Source organism: Piliocolobus tephrosceles, chromosome 16 (assembly GCF_002776525.5).
Source record: "Piliocolobus tephrosceles isolate RC106 chromosome 16, ASM277652v3, whole genome shotgun sequence".
In the NCBI taxonomy this organism is placed as follows: domain Eukaryota; kingdom Metazoa; phylum Chordata; class Mammalia; order Primates; family Cercopithecidae; genus Piliocolobus; species Piliocolobus tephrosceles.
In genome coordinates, this window is record NC_045449.1 from 66,831,192 (window position 1) to 66,852,401 (window position 21,210).

At 45.0% G+C, this 21,210-nt stretch overlaps 3 protein-coding genes across 10 annotated transcripts in view; 1 reads left to right on the forward strand and 2 right to left on the reverse strand.

Annotated features, from left to right (window-relative positions):
- The window catches only part of FAM104A (family with sequence similarity 104 member A), a 24,107-nt gene extending 17,785 nt beyond the window's left edge, over positions 1-6,322 (reverse strand). For 2 of the 3 annotated variants that reach the window (XM_023211933.1, XM_023211932.1), the window contains exons 1-2: positions 6,019-6,322; positions 837-936 (exon numbers count right to left, since the gene is read on the reverse strand). In XM_023211933.1, coding sequence (XP_023067701.1) covers positions 837-936; positions 6,019-6,239 — 321 coding nt within the window. In that variant the 5' untranslated portion in view covers positions 6,240-6,322. The remainder of the gene's footprint in view (positions 1-836; positions 937-6,018) is intronic. The other variant, XM_023211934.2, reaches the window with a different exon arrangement.
- C16H17orf80 (chromosome 16 C17orf80 homolog) overlaps positions 6,166-21,210 on the forward strand; it is a 17,508-nt gene continuing 2,463 nt past the window's right edge. The window contains exons 1-5 of one of the 6 annotated variants that reach the window (XM_023211925.2): positions 6,216-6,422; positions 7,144-7,249; positions 9,394-10,916; positions 17,091-17,198; positions 17,742-17,849. In XM_023211925.2, coding sequence (XP_023067693.1) covers positions 9,401-10,916; positions 17,091-17,198; positions 17,742-17,849 — 1,732 coding nt within the window. In that variant the 5' untranslated portion in view covers positions 6,216-6,422; positions 7,144-7,249; positions 9,394-9,400. Of the gene's footprint in view, positions 6,423-6,561; positions 6,679-7,143; positions 7,250-9,393; positions 10,917-17,090; positions 17,199-17,741; positions 17,850-21,210 lie in introns of those variants that run through there. The other 5 variants (XM_023211926.3, XM_023211924.3, XM_023211929.3 and 2 more) reach the window with 5 other exon arrangements.
- Positions 16,948-21,210, reverse strand: part of CPSF4L (cleavage and polyadenylation specific factor 4 like) — a 20,156-nt gene continuing 15,893 nt past the window's right edge. Inside the window, exons 6-7 of the mRNA XM_023211931.2 lie at positions 19,595-19,773; positions 16,948-17,280 (exon numbers count right to left, since the gene is read on the reverse strand). Coding sequence (XP_023067699.2) covers positions 17,270-17,280; positions 19,595-19,773 — 190 coding nt within the window. The 3' untranslated portion in view covers positions 16,948-17,269. The remainder of the gene's footprint in view (positions 17,281-19,594; positions 19,774-21,210) is intronic.

The following is a 21,210-nucleotide window of genomic DNA, read 5'->3' on the forward strand; positions in this document are numbered from 1 at the left end:
CCTTGGGGGAGTTACTTTGAATTGCTGGCAAAGACAGACTGGATATAGGTCAAATCTTATTATCAGGAACTAATTAAGTACAAATTATGTGGGTGTGGAAGAATTCTACTGTGAGTTATGAGGCTAGGGTTCTTTGTTGTTGCGGCTTTTCTCTTAGCGTGACAACCGTTAAGGGTCAAAATCTCTAGCTGCATAACTCAATAGCAGCATTACTTTACATTGGTTCCCTTTCCCCAGCATAGAGCAGCCTTCCAATTGCACAGAAAATTGATCCTCAGTCTGCGTACTGAAGCACTCTTTCAGGAAATCGAAAACTGTAAAAAAGTTCAAGTACACCCACCTCCCGTTCCCTCTCACCATAAGAACTCTTTTCAGGACAAAATAATGAAAAGTAAAAACACTGAAAAATGGGATTTTGCATACACATACCTTACATATTTTACATGCTTAAAGTTTCTCTTAAAAGGCATTTGAATTGAAGCAACAAAATACGTTTATCTTAAGGACAATTCATGGTTTATAAACTAGCAGAAAAGAAGTTGGCTGCTGAAATACCAAACAGGGAGTTCAAACATAGGCTTTCAAAGAGCCACAAAATTTCTAACAAATACAAATCAGTGTGCGCACGTATGACTATGTGCAGATATGTACTGTTTTGCTGGGGAGAGGGTACACAGTTTCCTCAAAGAGGTCCTGATTTGGAAAAAGAAAGCTTAAACCATCGTAATCAAGTAAGGTCATTTTAAATTATTCTTTAAGTAAATGTAATTACACAGCGGATACTGGGTTATTTCACTGAAGCAGTGAAAACAAGACTATGTGGCCACACGTCCTACCTCTGTGTCCCAGGAATCCTGAAAGACAGGGTTTCTGCTACTCCTTTTGGTCTGGGGGGGAAGATGGTTGTCTTCTTCGTTGCCATTCCTTCTCCTTTTCCTGAAATTAAATCACATGGAGAACTGATGTTTTGGACACTTGAATTGCAAACCATAACAACATATAAATTTGCCCTCTCGCCTGAGAAAACATAATTCACCATATGATATCCTGATAGGTTACTGATTGCAAGTACACCATCACGGGACACTAAGCACAAAAAGACAAGATAGCAGCAGGAAGGTCAAGCTTAAATTAGTAAAACTCATTTCTAAAAAGAAGCTTAACAATTTTAAATGTCTGTTGGGACTAAAACAAGAACAGGAAGAGGTTAATGACTAAGCTTTCAACCTAATTAAGATTTTCTTCTTTCTACACTCCCTGAAATTACAATTCCAAGTTACCTAATTGTACTCCCTTCCATATGACAACATTTGAAATAAGAGTGGCTGCCTTTGCCTATTTGCCCTGAAAACCCTTATAAAGGTACCTCTTGGTCACATTAACCTGATTATTCTGGCAACACTAGCTGGTATTATGATATAACAATTACTTCACTAGATTGTTACTATGAGATTATAGCATAAGCTGCTTAAAATTTCCAGGTTTAAAGAAAAATCACACATCTTTCTTAGGCAAGTGTTCTCAGATGTGCAAGAAAGACCAAATTTGTATGTACTCTATTTAAGAATTATGTGCTGTCAAAACGATTTCTGAACCCGTTAGAAAACAGAAATAAATTAAAGGAGGTAAAATTTTAAGTCAAATTGCCCGGAACTGTACTGTCCAATATGGTAGCCACTAGCCACATATGGTTATTTACATTTACATTAACTAAAATTAACCATCCAGTTTCTAGGTCACAGCAGCCCTGTTTCCAGTGCTCAGTGGCCACGTGTAGCTAGTGGCTACTGCGCTGACCAGCACAGATAAAGGACATTCCTGTCACTGCAGAACATTCTCCCCAGCAGCACAGGCTAGAGGTCTGTATGTACGTGGCAGCAGCACCTATTAAAAAACCCTTAAAGTTTCAGCTCTCTATAGATAAGAGACAAAAGGCTAGTGTGGACACACAGCTTTTGGAAAGCATGTACAATTGGAGGATATAGTGTCTTCTATATAATTATACACTTTCTATTAGAGTAGGGTGGCTTACAGTGGCAGGTCTTTAATTCTAAAGGTTTTGAGTTGAGGTCTGAATATTGGAGAAAATAAATGATCACCCTGAGCTCAATTCTCTGTACTCTGCAACATTCTGAATAGGTCTAACTTTAAGAATGAGTATGGATCTCAGCTTAAGTTTGGAATAATAAAGACTGTGGTTCTAGGCCGGGCGCGGTGGCTCAAGCCTGTAATCCCAGCACTTTGGGAGGCCGAGACGGGCGGATCACGAGGTCAGGAGATCGAGACCATCCTGGCTAACACGGTGAAACCCCGTCTCTACTAAAAATACAAAAACTAGCTGGGTGAGGTGGCGGGTGCCTGTAGTCTCAGCTACTCGGGAGGCTGAGGCAGGAGAATGGCGTAAACCCGGGAGGCGGAGCTTGCAGTGAGCTGAGATCTGGCCACTGCACTCCAGTCCGGGCGACAGAGCAAGACTCCGCCTCAAAAAAAAAAAAAAAAAAAAAAAAAAAAGACTGTGTGGTTCTGATAAAGCTTCAACCATCCTGCACTGGGCTATGTAATTTATGTCATTCTAAGACATCATTTCTGCTCCCTACCTTTCTCTTAGGAGATCACATCTTAGCTGCACATTACTCTGAAGTAGATGGAGGTTAAAAAAACAAAGATGAATACCAGGTTTTAGTAATCACTAAACAGATGTGCTTTTATCACAAATTTGAATCAAGAAACTGCTAATTTCATCCTAATATGATCAGAGAATTTGCGTGGGAGTGTTCTGCAGAGGCAAAGCAACGTCCGCTGGGAGGCCAGTTGACACCCAAAGAGAAACTCATCGAATAAGTAGCAGCTGCTGGTCCTCACACACTCATTTTATCAGCGTGCCAACAGCTGATTGGGCTTTGGGCTGCTGAGTCACTCTAACCAAACTTATGAGCCGGATCAAAATTTGCTATCTCCTCATTTATAACAGGGGATAGATCTTTCCAGGGACAAGACTATGAATGTCAAGGAGGTTGCATGGCAGAGGAAGTGTAAGAACAAAAAAAGATGAGCTTGTTTTGTGGATTTCAACTAATCTCCGGAAGAGTCGCATGAAATATCCCTGCCTCATAAATTACTTGATCTCTCAAAGTACCAGAATAATCTCTTTGGCCTGCTGGTGGCCTTCTCCTTTGGATGGTACCAGATTAAGAAAGAGTTCCACCTGTTCTTTATTTGCCTTTTTCTAGGCTCTTAGCAGATCTCATCCTTGAAACATTCTTCTTTCAATAATGGTGTTAACAACTGGCAAGATTACAGCTTCATGATCATCCCTATCGGTTCAATCAATCAGATTACAGTTTTTGGCATTAATGCCACAGACCAGGTTATAATTTTAGCAGGCACCCCTACAACTGATTATATTCTCCCCTAACCATCTAGGTGCAGATTACCGGTTAGCATCTGCTACTTCTAAAGATGGCTGATTCCATCACATTGCATCATTTCATTTCTCTCCAACCTTCCTGTCATCTCCTAGAGACTGGGCATAGAAATAATCTTAAGAGTATGGGCTGGGCACAGTGACCGACATCTGTAATCCCAGCACTTTGGGAGGCCGAGGCAGGCAGATGACTTCAGGTCAGGAGTTCGAAACCAGCCTGGCCCACATGGTGAAACCGGTCTCTACTAAAAATACAAAACAGCAGGGCGTGGTGGCGCGTACCTGTAATCCCAGCTACTTGGGAGGTTGAAGGCAGGAGAACTGCTTCAACCCAGGAGGTGGAGGTTGCAGTGAGCCGAGGTCGAGGTTGCACCACTGCACTCCAGCCTGGCCAACACAGCGAGACTCCGTCTCAAAACAAATAAAAATAGTATGGAAACTAGTGGTTTTCAAACTTTATTTTTAAAAGTAACAGAACTCTTTCTTACTGTAAAAAAAATACTCTCTATATAAGAGAGAAAGGATCTGTTGAAGCAGGGACTCCCAGTCTGGTGAGGTGGCTCACATCTGTAATCCCAGCACTTTGGGAGGCCAAGACGGGTGGATTCCTTGAGCCCAGGAGTTCAAGACCAGTCTGGGCAATATGGTGAAACCCCATCTCTACCAAAAATACAAAGGTTAGCTGGGTATGATAGCTCACATCTGTGGTCCAGTTACTCAGGAGGCTGCCGTGGGAGCATTACCTGAGCCTGGGAGGTTGAGGCTGCAGTGAGGCATGACGGGACCACTGCACTCCAGCCTGGTCGACAGAGTGAGACTCTATCAATCAATCAGTCAATCAATCAACCAATCAATCAACAAGCAGGGACTCCCTCACCACACACCCACCAATCTACTGAAAATCCATCTTTTTTTTTTTTTTTTTTTGAGATGAAGTTTCGCTTTTGTTGCCCAGGTTGGAGTGCAGTGATCTCGGCTCGCCGCAACCTCCGCCTTCCGGGTTCAAGCGATTCTGCCTTAGCCTCCCAAGTAACTGGGATTAAGGCGCCCGCCACCAGGCCAGACTAAGTTTTTTGAATTTTTAGTAGAGAAGGAGTTTCACCATGTTGGCCAGGGTGATCTCGAACTCCTGACCTCAGGTGATCCACCGGCCTCGGCCTCCCAAAGTGCTGGGATCACAGGCGTGAGCCGCCACGCCCAGCCAAAAAACTACCATCTTAGACCATCCTAGAGCTGGCAGAGCTTGGCCCATCATACTCCATTAAACACTGGCAAGAAAAGCCTGTCCAAATCAAATAACTTATTTAAAACATGTTGAGATTACTTGTGTACTAGATAAAAGGAATCTACTACCAGTATAAATGCATTCAGATTAGTTGTGTACAGTAGAATTTTTATTTGTAGGAAATATTTAGATTTTTTTTCAGATAGGTGAGACACCCCAAGAGAATACCGTAAGTATAAACTGGGTTTGGGAAAGAATAATACGGCAGTCGGGTCAGGTTCACTGTATCTAAAGCTCTTGTTCTTAATTCCGATAGCACGTCTGTAATGGGGCCCCCAATTTCAAATTGAGTCCACTCTTCTTTTCTATACAAGGAGAGGCTTTATGCTCCACTTGCTCCATGACCCAAATCAATAATCCCATGCAGCAGCTTGGGGGAACCCGAGGTTTTCACCATAGGACCAAATAAACTCAGGATACTTTTGAGAACTTCTATCCCGTGAAATAACTATTTCAGAGAAGGATCCTTGTGGAAAGACCGTAACATGAAGAGCATTCTGAGGTAACGCTTCCCAACTTTCTCCTCCACACATTCTTGCAGAGGAAATTAAGAGGGAGAAAAAAAATTAAGAAATCTCAACTTAGTCCGGACTCTAGGCGTGCATGTCAAGCACAGAACCCCTAATTTAAGACCCAGGTCCCGAGGCCAGGCTCCCTTGGGAAGGCAGCGAGTGCATCGCGATAAAATCCTACCTCCCGCCTTCGGAGTCAAACGGCCCCGCATCCAAACAGTTTAGAATCCAGCTTGTTCTTAATGCTACAGTCAAGAGAGGATCCATAACCCACCTAGGTCATCTGCCCTTCTATGTTCACAACCGTTCATAGCACAAGTTCTTCGGTCCAACCTAATCCTTCCCTGCTGCGGGGTTAAGCCCAACCTTTCTTTCTGACCTTGGGGAGCCGGCAGCTCCCCGCCCGGTGCCCTCACAAAAGCCTGAGGGGGCTCCCTCTCCAAGATGAGACGTTTCTCCCATCCCCCCACCCTCCTAAATTTAGGACAGGGAAGCTTTAGGGCCACTGTCTCTCTTCCGGGACCGATCACACTTCGTTCCAAATAGGAAAAGAGTGGGGGGTAAAAAGATGGAGGGGCGGGAGACCTGGACCCTGGAGAGTCACCTTCCAGCTACCCACAGGAACCAAGCATCCGATCACTCGCGCATCCCTCTCCCCTCCTCCCCCGGCCCGCAGTGCACCCCACAGGGAGCCCCGCCGGGTCCACACTTGCTCCGACCCCCATTTCGCGCGCCCCCTCGGCTCCATCTCCCAGATCCTCAGGCGACGAGTGGAAAGGGGGTCCCGTCCCTCTCACCTGGGACGGAGGCGCTCGCTCATGGCAGCTGGCGGAGGGAAGCTACGCGGCGCAGCTCCGCGAGAAGAGGGAACAGAGGGGGTTGTGTTTCGGCGGCCGCCACGCCCACCCCCTCGGGCCTTGGCTCTCGCAGCCGCTCGGGTGGACGCAGCCGGTGGCGAGTACCCCTCAGTCGGACCCGTACCACCGCTACTTCCGGCGTCTGCTCCGCGCCCCCCCATGTCGCTGCCGCCGTGGTACCGCCCTCTCGCGGCTGCGCAGTGGCACCGTCCCAACCGCGCCGACCGGTAACCCCGCCCACGGGAAGAGGCGGGCTCGGAGGGGGAGGAGCGACTAGGAGCTTCTGAGAGAAAGGACCTCCCCTGGGGTGGCGGAAGCACTCGCCTGTTCACAGCCAAAGGAAGGTACGGTATGAAAGTCAAGCCAGGTTTCAAATAAGCTCAATTATGTCATAATAATATCATACAAGTATTTGAGTTGAATCCGTGTGAGGTAACATTTTTAAAAAAATAGGCGGACCTATCCGGCAGTGGTGCAGACGGCCTGACGCGGTTCCCTAGCCGGGGGTTGGGCAGGCGCTTGGGGGGCTTCCCTGGGGGGGGCTTGTCGCCGGGGTCGCCTGGGCTTTCGGGTCTTCCGAGGTGAGGACAGTCCTCTGAGGTGAGCTTCCAAGGGCGGGGTTGTCTTCCGCGGCTCACGTTCTAGGTCCGGGGAAGACGGTCCTGAGCGGAGAGGGGAGGGTATCGGGTGCCGGGGCCGGAGGAGGGTCTTCCTGGAACCGCAGGAGGAACCCCTCGGTGGGACTGCGGGAACGCTGGTCCCTGACCCAGAATCTGCCGGGCCGACCCCATCCACTCCGCTGGCAGAATCAGAACAGCTTGCAGGGAAAGGAAGGGTGCGGGGAGGTGGGCAGGCTGGTAACGCAGCCGGAGGAGGGAAAGGTGGCTGGAGAGCGCCGGAGATGAGGGTGAGGATTAGTGGAACTGTTGAGGTCCTCCTTGAGCCCAGAGGCTTGGGAGGTCTTAACTCTCTGCTTTCCGGAACCTGTGTATTTGGTTCAGTAGCGTGCCGCATTTACTGACTGCGCGTGCTGCCAAGTCACCTGTCTCATCGTGTCTTACACAGGCTGACATTCACGTTTCATTCTGCCACACTCGGGAACGGTGATCGGGGAAGAATGGGAATCCGGGAGAAGCACCCGCAAAACTAGCATCCTCCTAGAGGAGCTCGGGTAAGTGAACTGACAGCCACATATAGACGTTACCGTGGGAACGTACCGAGATGTTTCAAGTAGGATTGTGAGGTGGAGTGGAGGCAGAAGCGTCTAGCAGGTGTCAAGCCCTTTCTAACGTTGTTAGCCGAAGGTCCATGGACTGGCTTCATTAGTGTGTATTTTTGTAAATAAACAGTCTGTGGCTTTCATCGTATTGTTAGCGTGTACCTCCAAACAAAGTAAGACTGATGGCTCACGCCTGTAATCTCAGCAGGCCGGGCGCGGTGACTCACTCACGCCTGTAATCCCAGCACTTTGGGAGACCGAGGCGGGTGGATCACCTGAGGTCAGGAGTTCAAGACCAGCCTGGCCAACATGGTGAAACCCCGTCTCTACTAAAAATACTAAAATTAGCCGGGTGTGGTGGCGCAGGCCCGTAATCCCAGTAATCCCAGCCACTCGGGAGGCTGAGGCAGGAGAATCGCTTGAACCTGGGAGGCTGAGATTGCAGTGAGCCGAGATCGTGCCACTGCACTCCAGCTTGAGTGACAGACAGAGCGAGACTCCATCTCAAAAAGACCGAACAACAACAAAGAATGATTACTGTAATATGTTGGCAGAAAACAGTTTTGTTTTGAATGACTTCCTACAGGATAAGGTGGGTTGGTTGCTTTAATGAATGGGTTGGTCAAAATTGTGTCTGTTTTGTGAATGGTTTCAGTCACCTTTTTTAATCTCTTTGGTGGTCAGAGATATTACCAGTTGTAGTACTGAATAATATTTAATCGTTTATATCTAAAGAATTCAGTAAGCAAATATTGTATGCCAGGCTCCGTGCTAGGTTTTTACATACAGCTGTGTGCAGGATAGATAGGTTTCTTGCCCTCTGGAACTTTATAGAAAGAATAAGAGATGTAGAAAGGAAATAACTTTCAACTACACATTGGAATTAAACATTTTCTTTTCTGGACTCTAAAGAATAACAGGTACAAATATACATGGTATAAATGTTTTTTAAACTTTTTTACATGGTATATATTTAACAAAGATGTCAAACTAATTTGCCAGTAATCTGTTGTACTAGAAACTGTAAGTAGGCCAGGTGTGGTGGCTCACACCTGTAATCCCAGTACTTTGGGAGGCCAGGGCGGGCGGATCACAAAGTCAGGAGATCAAGACCATCCTGGCCAACATGGTGAAACCCCGTCTCTACTGAAAATACAAAAATTAGCCGGGCGTGGTGGCGTGTGCCTATAGTCCCAGCTACTCGGGAGGCTAAGGCAGGACAATCGCTTGAACCCGGGAAATGGAGGTTTCAGTGAGCCGACACTGCACTCCAGCCTGGTGACAGAGTGAGACTCCGTCTCAAAAAAAAAAAAAAAAGCATAAGTGAAAAACAGGGCTGTGTTCTTACCATGTATATGTTTGTGCATTATACATACATTTTATGTATATCCGTGTGTGTGTATATATATGCATATTACTAAATGTTAGTAGAGCTTCATTTCTCATTCTTAGATTGTGGGAATTCTAATATTTTCTAATATTTTCTTCTTACACCCTAGTGGATATTTCATATATCACTTTGGAAACCTGTGGTGTAATCAATAACCTCTGGCCGGGCGCAGGTGTGGTAGCTCACGCATGTAATCCCAGCACTTTAGGAGGCCGAGGCGGGTGGATTGCCAGAGCTCAGGAGTTCAAGACCAGCCTGGGCAACACGGACACTGTGAAACCCCGCCTTTACTAAAATACAAAAAATTAGCCAGGCGTGGTAGCATGCCCCTGTAGTCCCAGCTACTTGGGAGGCTGAGATAAGAGAATTGCTTAATGCTGGGAGGCAGAGTTTGCAGTGAGCAGATATTGTGCCACTGCACTCCAGCCTGGGTGACAGAGCGAGACTCTGTCTCCAAAATAAATAAATAAATAACCTTTGGTTCCTGGCCTAAGTTTTTTATTCTTTACCATTCTGTCCTTGAATAACGTATTTATGGGTTTTTAAACAATTTTTTATCCTCATGTAATGACTAGTTGACTTGCTGTAACCTTAAGTAGCAAACATCTAGCTTGTTCCAAATGAATTTAAAAGATACAACACATAAATAAAATATTGATGTTTACAAACTATGTGCTTCTCATAATCTCACATTTACGTTTTTCAGGAACAGGATGAGTGATAATCCACCCAGAATGGAAGTGTGTCCTTATTGTAAGAAGCCATTTAAACGATTAAAATCCCACTTGCCATACTGTAAGATGATAGGATCAACCATACCTACTGATCAAAAAGTTCATCAGTCCAAGCCAGCTACACTCCCACATGCTAAAAAAATGAAAGGGCCAATCAAAGATTTAATTAAAGCTAAAGGGAAAGAGTTAGATTCAGAGAATGAAGAAAGAAAGTCTAAGGTGATGATGGACAAACCAGAACAGACAGTGAAGACCTTTCCACTACCAGCTGTTGGTTTGGAAAGAGCAACTACTACAAAGGCAGATAAAGGCATCAAGAATCCAATCCAACCATCCTTCAAAATGTTAAAAAATACTAAGCCAAAGACTACTTTCCAAGAAGAAACCAAGGCTCAGTTTTATGCATCAGAGAAAACCTCTCCTAAAAGAGAACTTGCCAAAGATTTGTCTAAATTCGGAGAAAGTCAACGTAATCCTTCAGAAGCTGGAGCGTCTTTACTGGTTGGCTCGATAGAACCTTCTTTGTCAAATCAAGATAGAAAATATTCCTCAGCTGTACCTAATGATGTACAAACTACCTCTGGTGATCTGAAATTGGACAAAATTGATCCCCAAAGACAGGAACTTCTAGTAAAATTACTAGACGTGCCTACTGGTGATTGTCATATTTCTCCAAAGAATGTCAGTGATGAGGTTAAAAGGGTAAGAATATCATTATTAAGCAATGAGAGAGATTCCAAAGGCAGGGATCACCTCTCAGGAGTCCCTACTGATGTTACAGTTACTGAGACTCCAGAAAAGAACACAGAATCACTCATTTTAAGCCTTAAAATGAGCTCATTGGGTAAAATCCAAGTCACGGAGAAACAAGAGAAAGGACTTACTCTTGGACTAGAGACGTGTGGGAGCAAAGAAAATGCAGAGAAAAGTGTGTCTGCAACAGAAAAGCAGGAACGGACTGTCATGAGCCATGGCTGTGAGAACTTCAACACCAATGATTCAGTCACAGAAAAGAAGTCTCAAGGAGAAGGACCACATTTAAGTTTGTTCATTCCGAGGGAGACAACTGATGAGTTTCATTTTGTATCGCAGTCAAGTAGTCAAAGTCTTGCTTCTCTAGCTACAGAATTTCTTCAAGAAAAGAAAGCAGAAGCCTGGAATCATAATCGTGTCCCTGATGTAAAGGCATTAATGGAGAGTCCCGAGGGACAGGTGTCTCTGGAGCCCAAATCTGATAGTCAGTGCCAAGCATCACACACTAGGTGCCAGAGTCCTTTATGTTCAGACCAGCGTCACACTCCTCAGAGCCCCCTCACCAATCACGCTGCAGCTGCTGGCAGGAAGACCCTTCTCAGCTGTGTGGGACTGGAGTGGTTTCCAGAGCTCTATCCTGGTTACCTTGGACTAGGGGTGTTGCCAGGGAAGCCTCAGCGTTGGAATGCAATGGCCCAGAAGCCACAAATTACGACTCCCCAGGGGGAAAGACTCTCACAAGGTAAGCAAGCTTCTTTTCAATTGCCATCTGTCCCATCCAAAATGCTCTCTCTGCCTTTTGAATGTATAAGGGTCAAGATACTAACATTTTCAGTCATTCAGTTTATTTTCACCTAGGCATGCCAGTAGACTGCACATAAAGTTGTCTTGAAAGAGGCTGGGTGCAGTGGTTCACACCTGTAATCTAAGCACTTTGGGAGGCAGAGGCCAAGGCAGGTGGATCACTCGATTTCAGGAGTCGAGACCAGCCTGGGCAACATGGCGAAACTCCATTTCTACTAAGAATACAAAAACTTTGCTGGGTGTGGTGGCGCACCTGTAGTCCCAGCTATTTGAGAGGCTAAAGTGGGAGGATCACCTGAGCCCTGGAAGTCAGGGCTGCAATGAGCCGGGTATGTGCCACTTCACTGCAGCCTGGGTGACGGGAGTGAGACCCTGTCTCAAAAAAAAAAAAAAAAAAAAAAAAATTGTCCTGAAAACATTACTTCTTGCTTCAGGGTCAGTAGTGGTGGTTTATCCCTCTCTTTTTCTCTCCCCTAAGAGTTGAAGATTACACTAGGGCAGGCTGGCGATAATGAAAGCAGTTGAGTTTCTGCATTGAGAAGAGGCATGTCCGGTAGAAACTGGATGGGTAAACAGACTCGAGAAAAACATAAAGACTTCAAAATTTAGGCCAGGCGCGGTGGCTCAAGCCTGTAATCCCAGCACTTTGGGAGGCCGAGACGGGCGGATCACGAGGTCAGGAGATCGAGACCATCCTGGTTCACACGGTGAAACCCTGTCTCTACTAAAAATACAAAAAATTACCGGGCGTGGTGGCGGGTGCCTGTAGTCCCAGCTACTCGGGAGGCTGAGGCAGGAGAATGGCGTAAACCCGGGAGGCGGAGCTTGCGGTGAGCTGAGATCCAGCCACTGCACTCCAGTCTGGGTGACAGAGCGAGACTCCGTCTGAAGGAAAAAAAAAAAAAAAAAAAAGACTTCAAAATTCAACTAGATAGAATAAGCACTGTGTTCAGAATCCAGTCAGGACCAGGCTGTATAAGAAATAGATTCTAAGTTTACAGGACAAGAAATGGGTTCTAGGTTTCAGGCAAATGCAACATCTAGGAATTTAGAGTAGCAAAGTAGGATGCCGGTGGTAGGACACAGGTAAAACTAGCCAGGTAAGAAGGGCAAGCAAGGCAGATAAGTGGAAGTGGAGGCTCAGGAAATGAACAGTGACGATCAAGGACCAGAAATAGAGGATGTGGCCAAAAACAAAAGAAAAAATGTAGGCCACAAAGACTAGGACCCAAGAGTAAAACCAGTGATTGAGCCTGGAAACAGGAGAGATGAGGTAAGAAGGACTTGGGGCGAAAGACTGAACATTGAAACTCACCTTGATTATGAATCAAACTTTTCAGAAGCTTCCTAGAGGCTCCTTGCTGATGGCTGGAATAGGTTAACAGGAGGGAAGACCAAGGCCCAAGGAGCTAGGAAGTTCCTGACAGTCATTTGAAATATCTTTGCTTTTCTCTGCTGAATCTCATCTTTAGTTATTAGACCATCTCTCTAGTTAAAATACATAACATTTCTTAAGCTTTTCTAGGGGCAGGGTTATTGTAAGGTAGCATACCTCTCTTGTGTAGTGGTCATTGGTGCTTTCATGCTTATTTTGACAGGAGACCTGTAACAACTCAGAATAGGTTTGCAAGCGAAAAACTGATATTATCTGTTCCTAAAGGGAAATCGTTTTCTCCTCTGGTAGATTTTGCAAATGATGTCATATTCACTAAACCTCTATTTGCCTGGTCTCAATAATGGATGTGTACTAAGAGCAGAACATTGCTAGCCCAAAGCTACATTTTCTTTAATTACCTTCTATAAACAGGCCTAACGTCTAGACTTTTTTGTACAAAGTTGTAGTCACAAAGTCAAGCCCCTTCTCCATAATAACACATTTTGGCCGGGCGCAGTGGCTCAAGCCTGTAATCCCAGCACTTTGGGAGGCTGAGATGGGCGGATCACGAGGTCAGGAGATCGAGACCATCCTGGCTAACATGGTGAAACCCCTTCTCTACTAAAAAATACAAAAAACTAGCCGGGTGAGGTGGTGGGCGCCTATAGTCCCAGCTACTCAGGAGGCTGAGGCAGGAGAATGGTGGGAACCCGGGAGGCGGAGCTTGCAGTGAGCCGAGGTCACGCCACTGCACTCCAGCCTGGGCCACAGAGTGAGACTCTGTCTCAAAAAAAAAAACAAAAACAAAACAAAACCAAAAAAAACCACATTTAATTGTATTAACATTTGTGTTGCTTTGTGGTTTTCAGAGTGCCTCTATCTGTGTTTTTATTCTGGCCACACAACTCTGAGAGGTGGGCAGAGTGAATTTATCCCTATTTTGTAGATGATGAAACAGGCACAGAGAGAATAAGTGGTTTGTCCAACTTTGTGTTGCCAATAAATAGTAGAGCTGCAAGGAGAACCTAGTTTCCTGAGGCCTAGTTTAATCCTTTCCACTAAATCATGTTGTAGAAAATACACCATAACTAAAACCACGTTTGTTATAGTGCCATTCTTTTCTGTGTGTGGGTTTTTGTTTTTTTCTTTGTTTTTTTGAGACGGAGTTTCGCTCTTGTTGCCCAGGCTGGAGTGCAATGGCGCAATCTCGGCTCACCTCTGCCTCCTGGGTTCAAGAGATTCTCCTGCCTCAGCCTCCCAAGTAGCTAGGACTACAGGTATGTGCCACCACGCCTGGCTAATTTTGTATTTTTAATAGAGATGGGGTTTCTCCATGTTGGTCAGGCTGGTCTCGAACTCGTGACCTCAGGTGATCTGCCCACCTCAACCTCCCAAAGTGCTGGGATTATAGGCGTGAACCACTGTGCCCGGCCTTCTGTGTGTTTTTCAATTGCAGATGCACACACTCCCCCCATGATAAATCTCTCTAGCAAGCTGAAGGACTTGTATATTTTCTGTACTATATTTTATAGTGCTTAGGAATGTCCTTGATACACACTTTTCATTTTAGAGGAAAAAAAGGGAGGGACCTGACGTTTATTTGCAATGACTATGACTATCATTATGCATTAGCCCTCTTAACAGCTCGGAGGTGACACCACTGTCCCACCATCTTATTCCTCATAAGGAATCTGAGCTTCAGACATCGTTTTTTTTTTTTTTTTTTTGAGGTGGAGTCTTGCTCTGTCTCCCAGGCTGGAGTGCAATGGTGCGATCATGGCTCACTGCAACCTCCACCTCCCAGGTTCAAGCAATTCTCCTGCCTCAGCCTCCCGAATAGCTGGGATTACAGGCGCCTGCCACCACGCCCAGCTAATTTTTTTTTTTTGTATTTTTTAGTAGAGACGGGGTTTCACCATGTTGGCCAGCCTGGTCTCAAACTCCTGACCTCAGGTAATCCGCCCACCTCAGCTTCCCAGAGTGCTGGGATCACAGGCATGAGCCACCGCGCCTGGCCTGAGCTTCAGACATCTTAAGTGACTTGCCCATGTTCATGCAGTAAGTGACAAAATCAGGATTCAAATCCAGGTTTGTCTGACTCTACTAACTATCCCAAACAGTGAACCTGAAGTAGAGCTTAAAGACCACAGGTAGAAGAGTCAGGTGAACCTGGAGGTATTAATTACTAACTATCCCAAACAGTAAACCTCAAGTAGAGTTTAAAGACCACAGAGAGAAGTCAATACCTTGTTTGATATGTTATTAATACATTTCGCTGTTAGGTCCCAAGAACACAGTAATAAGGTATAGTAACTTGAAACATTAAATTACCAACGTTGTAAGATAGAAGGGAAAATAGAATTTTTTCTTCAGTAACAAGTTCCTTCCAAACAGTGGTGAGAAACTATTTTAATCCCATTTATTGCTTATAGTCTGTAACTAATAAATGCTGTGCTTAGTTTGGTACTTCTATATCAGATGGTAAATAAGCTGTAATCATCATAGGGCCTCTACTTCCATTATGAATTGAAAAACTATTGAAGTCGGATCCAGGATCAATGTTCAGACTTTGATTACCACCAAATGAACAGAAGATACCAGAGGAGAGAGACCCTAGGATCAGGTCAAGCCCTGATCCCTCCACTGGCCAAGGACTTCAAGGCCACATCAATCTATAGGGATTAAAAGGTGGTGCCATTGGCTCCTCAAAAAGCTTTGTAATTTCACCGGGCAATGGCTGTCTCCAGTGACTGCAAATTAGAGTTTTATTGAAATCTTTATATAAGAGAATGGGCTATACCTTTTCTCGCTCAGGCAAGACCTTTGATAGGTCACTTGCCCTTCTCAGGAAGCCAACTCATTCCTTTGATACTTAAAGGCAGGGCCAGTGAGCTAACAGTTACTGAATTAACTGCAAGTCAGGCCAGTAGGCTCATTCATCTGACTGGAGAAAGCAGGGCAAGGCCAGGGAACCACATGGTCCTGACACTGCTGCATGGTGGCAATTTTCAGGAAGTTGTCTCTTTGCACCATTTTCCTCAAAATTTTTCCAAGATGAATGGGGTTTTTTTAAGAGACTAACCTTTACCTTGCAAGAGAATTATCTTCTGTGCAATTTCTTGGAAGCCAGCATGATTCTTTTCATTGCTCTTTAATGATCATTTGGATATTTTTACATCCACAGCAACTTTTACCACACCTGCTAAACCTGTTATCAGTGTTTAATTTATTCTTTATCCTGATGAACCAAACCAAGACCAGAGAACCATCAGTAGTAGAGATTACCTGTCATAAAACATGGAGAAAACCAGGTGCAGGAGAAATGTGATTAAGGAGCATAAGCCCTCTTTTTTTTTTTTTTTGAGATGGAGTCTTGCTCTGTTGCCCAGGCTGGAATGCAGTGGCGTGATCTCGGCTCACTGCAAGCTCTGCCTCCCGGGTTCACACCATTCTCCTGTCTCAGCCTCCTGAGTAGCTGGGACGACAGGCGCCCGCCACCACGCCCGGCTAATTTTTTCTATTTTTTTAGTAGAGATGGGGTTTTACTGTGTTAGCCAGAATGGTCTCGATCTCGTGACCTCGTGATCCGCCTGCGTCGGCTTCCCGAAATGCTAGGATTACAGGTGTGAGCCACTGCACCCGGCCTGCATAAGCCCTCTTTTTTGGTTCTGCTTAAGTTATTCATGTACTGAACGTAAATAGGAAATGTTTCCTGGCCAATAATAGCAATAGGGTAATAGAACAGGCATGTTGACTGTGGACAAGTCACAGTCATAATAGGAGAAAGTCATGCTTTTCGCCGACATGTTTAGCAGATGATAGAAGATGTAAAAGAGGCCAGGTGTAGTGGTTCATGCCTGTAATCCCAGCACTTTGCGAGGCTGGGGCAGGCAGATCACATGAGGTCAGGAGTTCAAGACCCGCCTGGCCAACGTGGCAAAACCGCATGTCTACTAAAAATAACAAAAATTAGCCTGGTGTGATGGCGTGTGCCTGTGATCCCAGTGCTCAGGAGGCTGAGGCAGGAGAATCACTTGAACTCAGGAGGTGGAGGTTGCAGTGAGCCGAGATCATGCCACTGCACTCCAGCCTGGGTGACAGAGCGAGACTCTGTCTCAAAAACAAACAAAAAGATGTCGGGCTGGGCGTGGTGGCTCAAGCCTGTAATCCCAGCACTTTGGGAGGCCGAGACGGGCGGATCACGAGGTCAGGAGATTGAGACCATCCTGGCTAACACGGTGAAACCCCGTCTCTATTAAAAAATACAAAAAACTAGCCGGGCGAGGTGGCGGACGCCTGTAGTCCCAGCTACTCGGGAGGCTGAGGCAGGAGAATGGCATGAACCCGAGAGGAGGAGCTTGCAGTGAGCTGAGATCCGGCCACTGCACTCCAGCCTGGGTGACAGAGCGAGACTCGATCTCAAAAAAAAAAAAAGATGTTGTAAGACTCACTTCATGAAGCACATGCACATCAATCACCTGGCCAGGGTACTCAGCAGACCAAAAACAAGTAGAGGTCCTGATTTGCAGGGGTCCCTTGGCCTTTTGAAAAACGTTTTTTCAACCTGTAATTGATTTGACTTTCAACACTTAGCTGCAGTTCAATGCAGAAATCTTTACTTCACCTGTTTAGAATATGCTTTTCCTGAGGCTTAGCCCTGGATCCTTCAGAACTGGATATTGGGGAAGGGGGTACGTTTCGGTAAACAATGACAGTGACTTCTGTTTGGAACCATAGTTTCTTTGTTGGAAAGAAGCTCAACTCATATAAGGAGTTTGGAACCCCCTACCAGACTTACAACCTCCAACTTCTCTCTAATGAGGCTCTTGGGAGCTGTACAAAAAGGTGAGGCTGGAGTTTGACTGTTGCGTTCTGTTGCTGGTTCCGGGCACTTGGAAAAGTTTCTCTTTAGGCTGTTATAGCAAGGCTAAAGAGGAGAGGAAAAAAATGTTAAAATGTCTGTTGTCTTCCTACTTTTCCACTTCTCTGTTTTCATTTTGGAGTTTGACATAATTGAAAGCACCAAAGCTAATAACTACCATTTATTCAACAGCTTGTATTTTTTAATACCTACCCCCAGCTTTCCCTGGCCCACGTTGATTTTGCCTCCTCCCAAAGCCAGAAAGACTCTAAACCTCAAGTTAACCAGTTGTATTAGCCTCCTCCCACTAAAGATTTTAACCAAGCACCCAGAATAAGAGTAACTAATTTGAATCTAGTCAAGTTAAGGGTATTTGATGTTAGTTAGCCTTTATATTTTTAAAAAATGTGCGTGTAAATCTCTGAATTACAGTTCCATCACTCAAGCTAACTGGGAAAACTTGAATGACCCACGGATACTGGCCCTCGTTTCAGTCACTGTAACAAGCTGTATTTCCTTTTGAACAGGCTGGATCAGGTGCAACACCACCATAAGGAAGAGTGGAGTCGGTGGCATCACGATGCTCTTCACAGGATACTTCGTCCTGTGTTGTAGCTGGAGTTTCAGACGTCTGAGTAAGCCTTTCTATATTTTTAGCCTAAATAACAGGTCCCATTCCATTATGTGGACCTTGAAGGGATTTTCTGAATTGTTTTTTTGTTTTTGTTTTTTTTTTTTTACACCTTTATAGTATCTGACATGCCCTGCTGAATGAGCTATTGCCTGGGGTTTCTGGGTTTTTTTATTTTTTTATTTTTGAGATGCAGTTTTGCTCTTGTTGCCCAGGCTGGAGTACAATGGCATGATCTCGGCTCACCGCAACCTCTGCCTCCTGGGTTCAAGTGATTCTCCTGCCTCAGCCTCTCGAGTAGCTGGAATTACAGGCATGCGCCACCATACCCAGCTAATTTTGTATTTTTAGTAGAGATGGGGTTTCTCCATGTTGGTCAGGCTGGTTTCAAACTCCCGACCTCACGTGATCTGCCCACCTCGGCCTCCTAAAGTGCTGAGATTACAGGCGTGAGCCACTGCGCCTGATGGGCTCCGGGATTTTATTAGAGGCTTGGTTATAATGGCCTGTATAAGATTTGACTATAATTTACATAATTGTCCTTGTCCTCCATTTCGTCTTTTTTTTTTTTTTTTTTGAGACGGAGTCTTGCTCTGTCACCCAGGCTAGAGTGCAGTGGCACAATCTTGGCTCACTGCAACCTCCGCCTCCTGGGTTCAAGTGATTCTTTTGCCTCAGCCTCCCAAGTAGCTGGGACTACAGGTGTACATCGCCATGCCTGGCTAACTTTTTGTATTTTTAGTAGAGACAGGGTTTTCACCATATTGGCCAGGCTGGTCTTTGAACTCCTAACCCCTGGTGATCCACCTGTCTCTGCCTCCCAAAGTGCTGGGATTACAGACATGAGCCACTGCACTCAGCCTTTCTAGCTTTTTTTCCTTCCCTGCCAAAAGGTCAGGTACCTAAGAACTGTTTCCTTGCTCCAGTGGAAGGTGCTTTTCCTCAGTGCCTAAGAACACCTTTTTGGCATTGAAACCAAACACCTTTATACCACAAAAGAAAGGAGGAGGAATAGAATACAGCTGTCGCTTACCACTGTGTCTAAGTCTTATTGCTATCTCAGTTAATCTACTTTGAACACTTAAAAACCAAAGCACCATTCTCCAAGTTTCAGCTTGCACTAAGTCTTAACCAGAAGGAAAATACCTTACTTTCATTTCCCTTAATTCAAGATATCTTTCTTCATTTTTAAAGTATTGTATTATAAAAATATATCCTTATAGTTAAAAAGACATGATGGGTATCAAAAATATCAGTATTTTTGTATAATTAAATTTTTGTGCTGGTTTTCTATAATCAAAAACCACTATTTTTGGGCCGGGTGCAGTGGCTCATGCCTGTAATCCCAGCACTTTGGAAGGCCGAGGCCAGCAGATCACCTGGGGTCATGAGTTCAAGACCAGCTTGCCCAACATGGTGAAACCTTGTCTCTACTAAAAATACAAAAATTAGCTGGGCATGATGGCGGGCGCCTGTAGTCCCAGCTACTTGGGAGGCTGAGGCAGGAGAATTGCTAGAACCCAGGAGGCAGAGGTTGCAGTGAGCCGAGATTGCACCACTGCACTCCAGCCTGGGCGACCAGCGAAACTGCATCTCAAAAAACAAAACAAAACAAAACCACCACTATTTTTGTACAATAAAAAAAAAGCCCACTTTCAGATGAAAACTTCAGGTATAAAAGTACAAGATAACGATGAACTCTGAAGGCCAACATAATTCACACACTAGGCTTCTTTTTAAAAAACTCACAATGTGATGCTAATTGGGATTTGTTTGATGAAGTCAGTGCCCAGCGAGTAGCAGGTAGGTCCGACAGCAGGAACAGGGCAGCAGCACACGCCTGCATGCTGGCTGGAATGGCCTCGCCGCCATCTCTTGTATTAGACACCTGGCCATGGGTGAGGAAAAGGAGTGCCTTTCTGATCGTCCTACATAAATGGAGAGGCCCAAAACCAAGAGTCATTTCTCCCACAGAGAAAAGGGCTTTTTCTTAAAGTTTTACCAGTATGAAAGGGATTGTTTGATACCTGACATTAGTGAACAGAGACTGAAGAAAGTGAAACAAACTCATTGTGCTTAATACTCTATTTCTAAACTTATAAAACAAAAATATAACAGAATGATCTGTAGAGGCAAGAGATAGCAACAGTCATTGGAAGTGGCCTCTTGGATCCTTACATTTGTCTCTGTTTATCCAAAGAGCTGCAGCGCTGGCGTAAGTGGTGTTGACCTGGACATCACTTAAAATTCTGGAACAGCAAAGAGCGTACGGTGGAGATGACTGCAGTACATACTTAACAATTTAAAAATGTGTAATATGTGGGACAGGGAGAGGGAGTGAAAAAAAAAAAAGAATAAAATTATTGGAATCTAAAATAATGATATAGGAAGTAAATGTATTATTAATGTAGACAGATCTGGTTCTGTCTGGATGTTCTTGGCTTGCTGTCAAGGGCAACTGAGAATTAGAGAAAAACTAGTTTTGTTTAATCATAAAGTTATAATTCAAGGAGATGTGAAGATGACAAAGTTCATCATTAAAATTAAGAAGTTATTTCTCAGTAAAAACCTAGTATCTCATTACCATTCATCTATATGAGATACCAGACTACTACCTATATGTTGATACAGGAAAGTATCTGAATTGGCAGAAAATAAGCCCACATCAGGCCCTTCCCCTTAGGTTCTCTGGGGCCTTTGACCAGATCTTGATAGGTGCGAGAAACACAGGAGCTAAGGATGGGCATTCGAGTTGCAGGTAAGCCTCCACAAAAAACCTTACAAATATTGTTAAGGGCCGGGCGCGGTGGCTCAAGCCTGTAATCCTAGCACTTTGGGAGGCCGAGACGGGCGGATCACAAGGTCAGGAGATCGAGACCATCCTGGCTAACACGGTGAAACCCCGTCTCTACTAAAGAATACAAAAAACTAGCCGGGCGACGAGGCGGGCGCCTGTAGTCCCAGCTACTCGGGAGGCTGAGGCAGGAGAATGGCGTAAACCTGGGAGGCGGAGCTTGCAGTGAGCTGAGATCCGGCCACCGCACTCCAGCCTGGGTGACAGAGCCAGACTCCGTCTCAAAAAAAAAAAAAAAACAAAAACAAATATTGTTAAGATGATTTTTAAAATAGCACACTAACTATAATGTTAAATCACATTTTATACATCTTAATTGAGTATAATAGTGACCAGGTGGCTAACTTATCATCTCTTCCTGGAAACTTTTCAGAATCCTACCCCTATCCTTTCTCAAGTTTCTGTATACTACTGCGAAATTCCTCTCAATTTGTTAGGGTTGTTTTTGGCTGGTGGGTTTTCTGTGTTTCTTCATCTCATCAAACTATTCAGTGTCTGATTTTTTGACTTC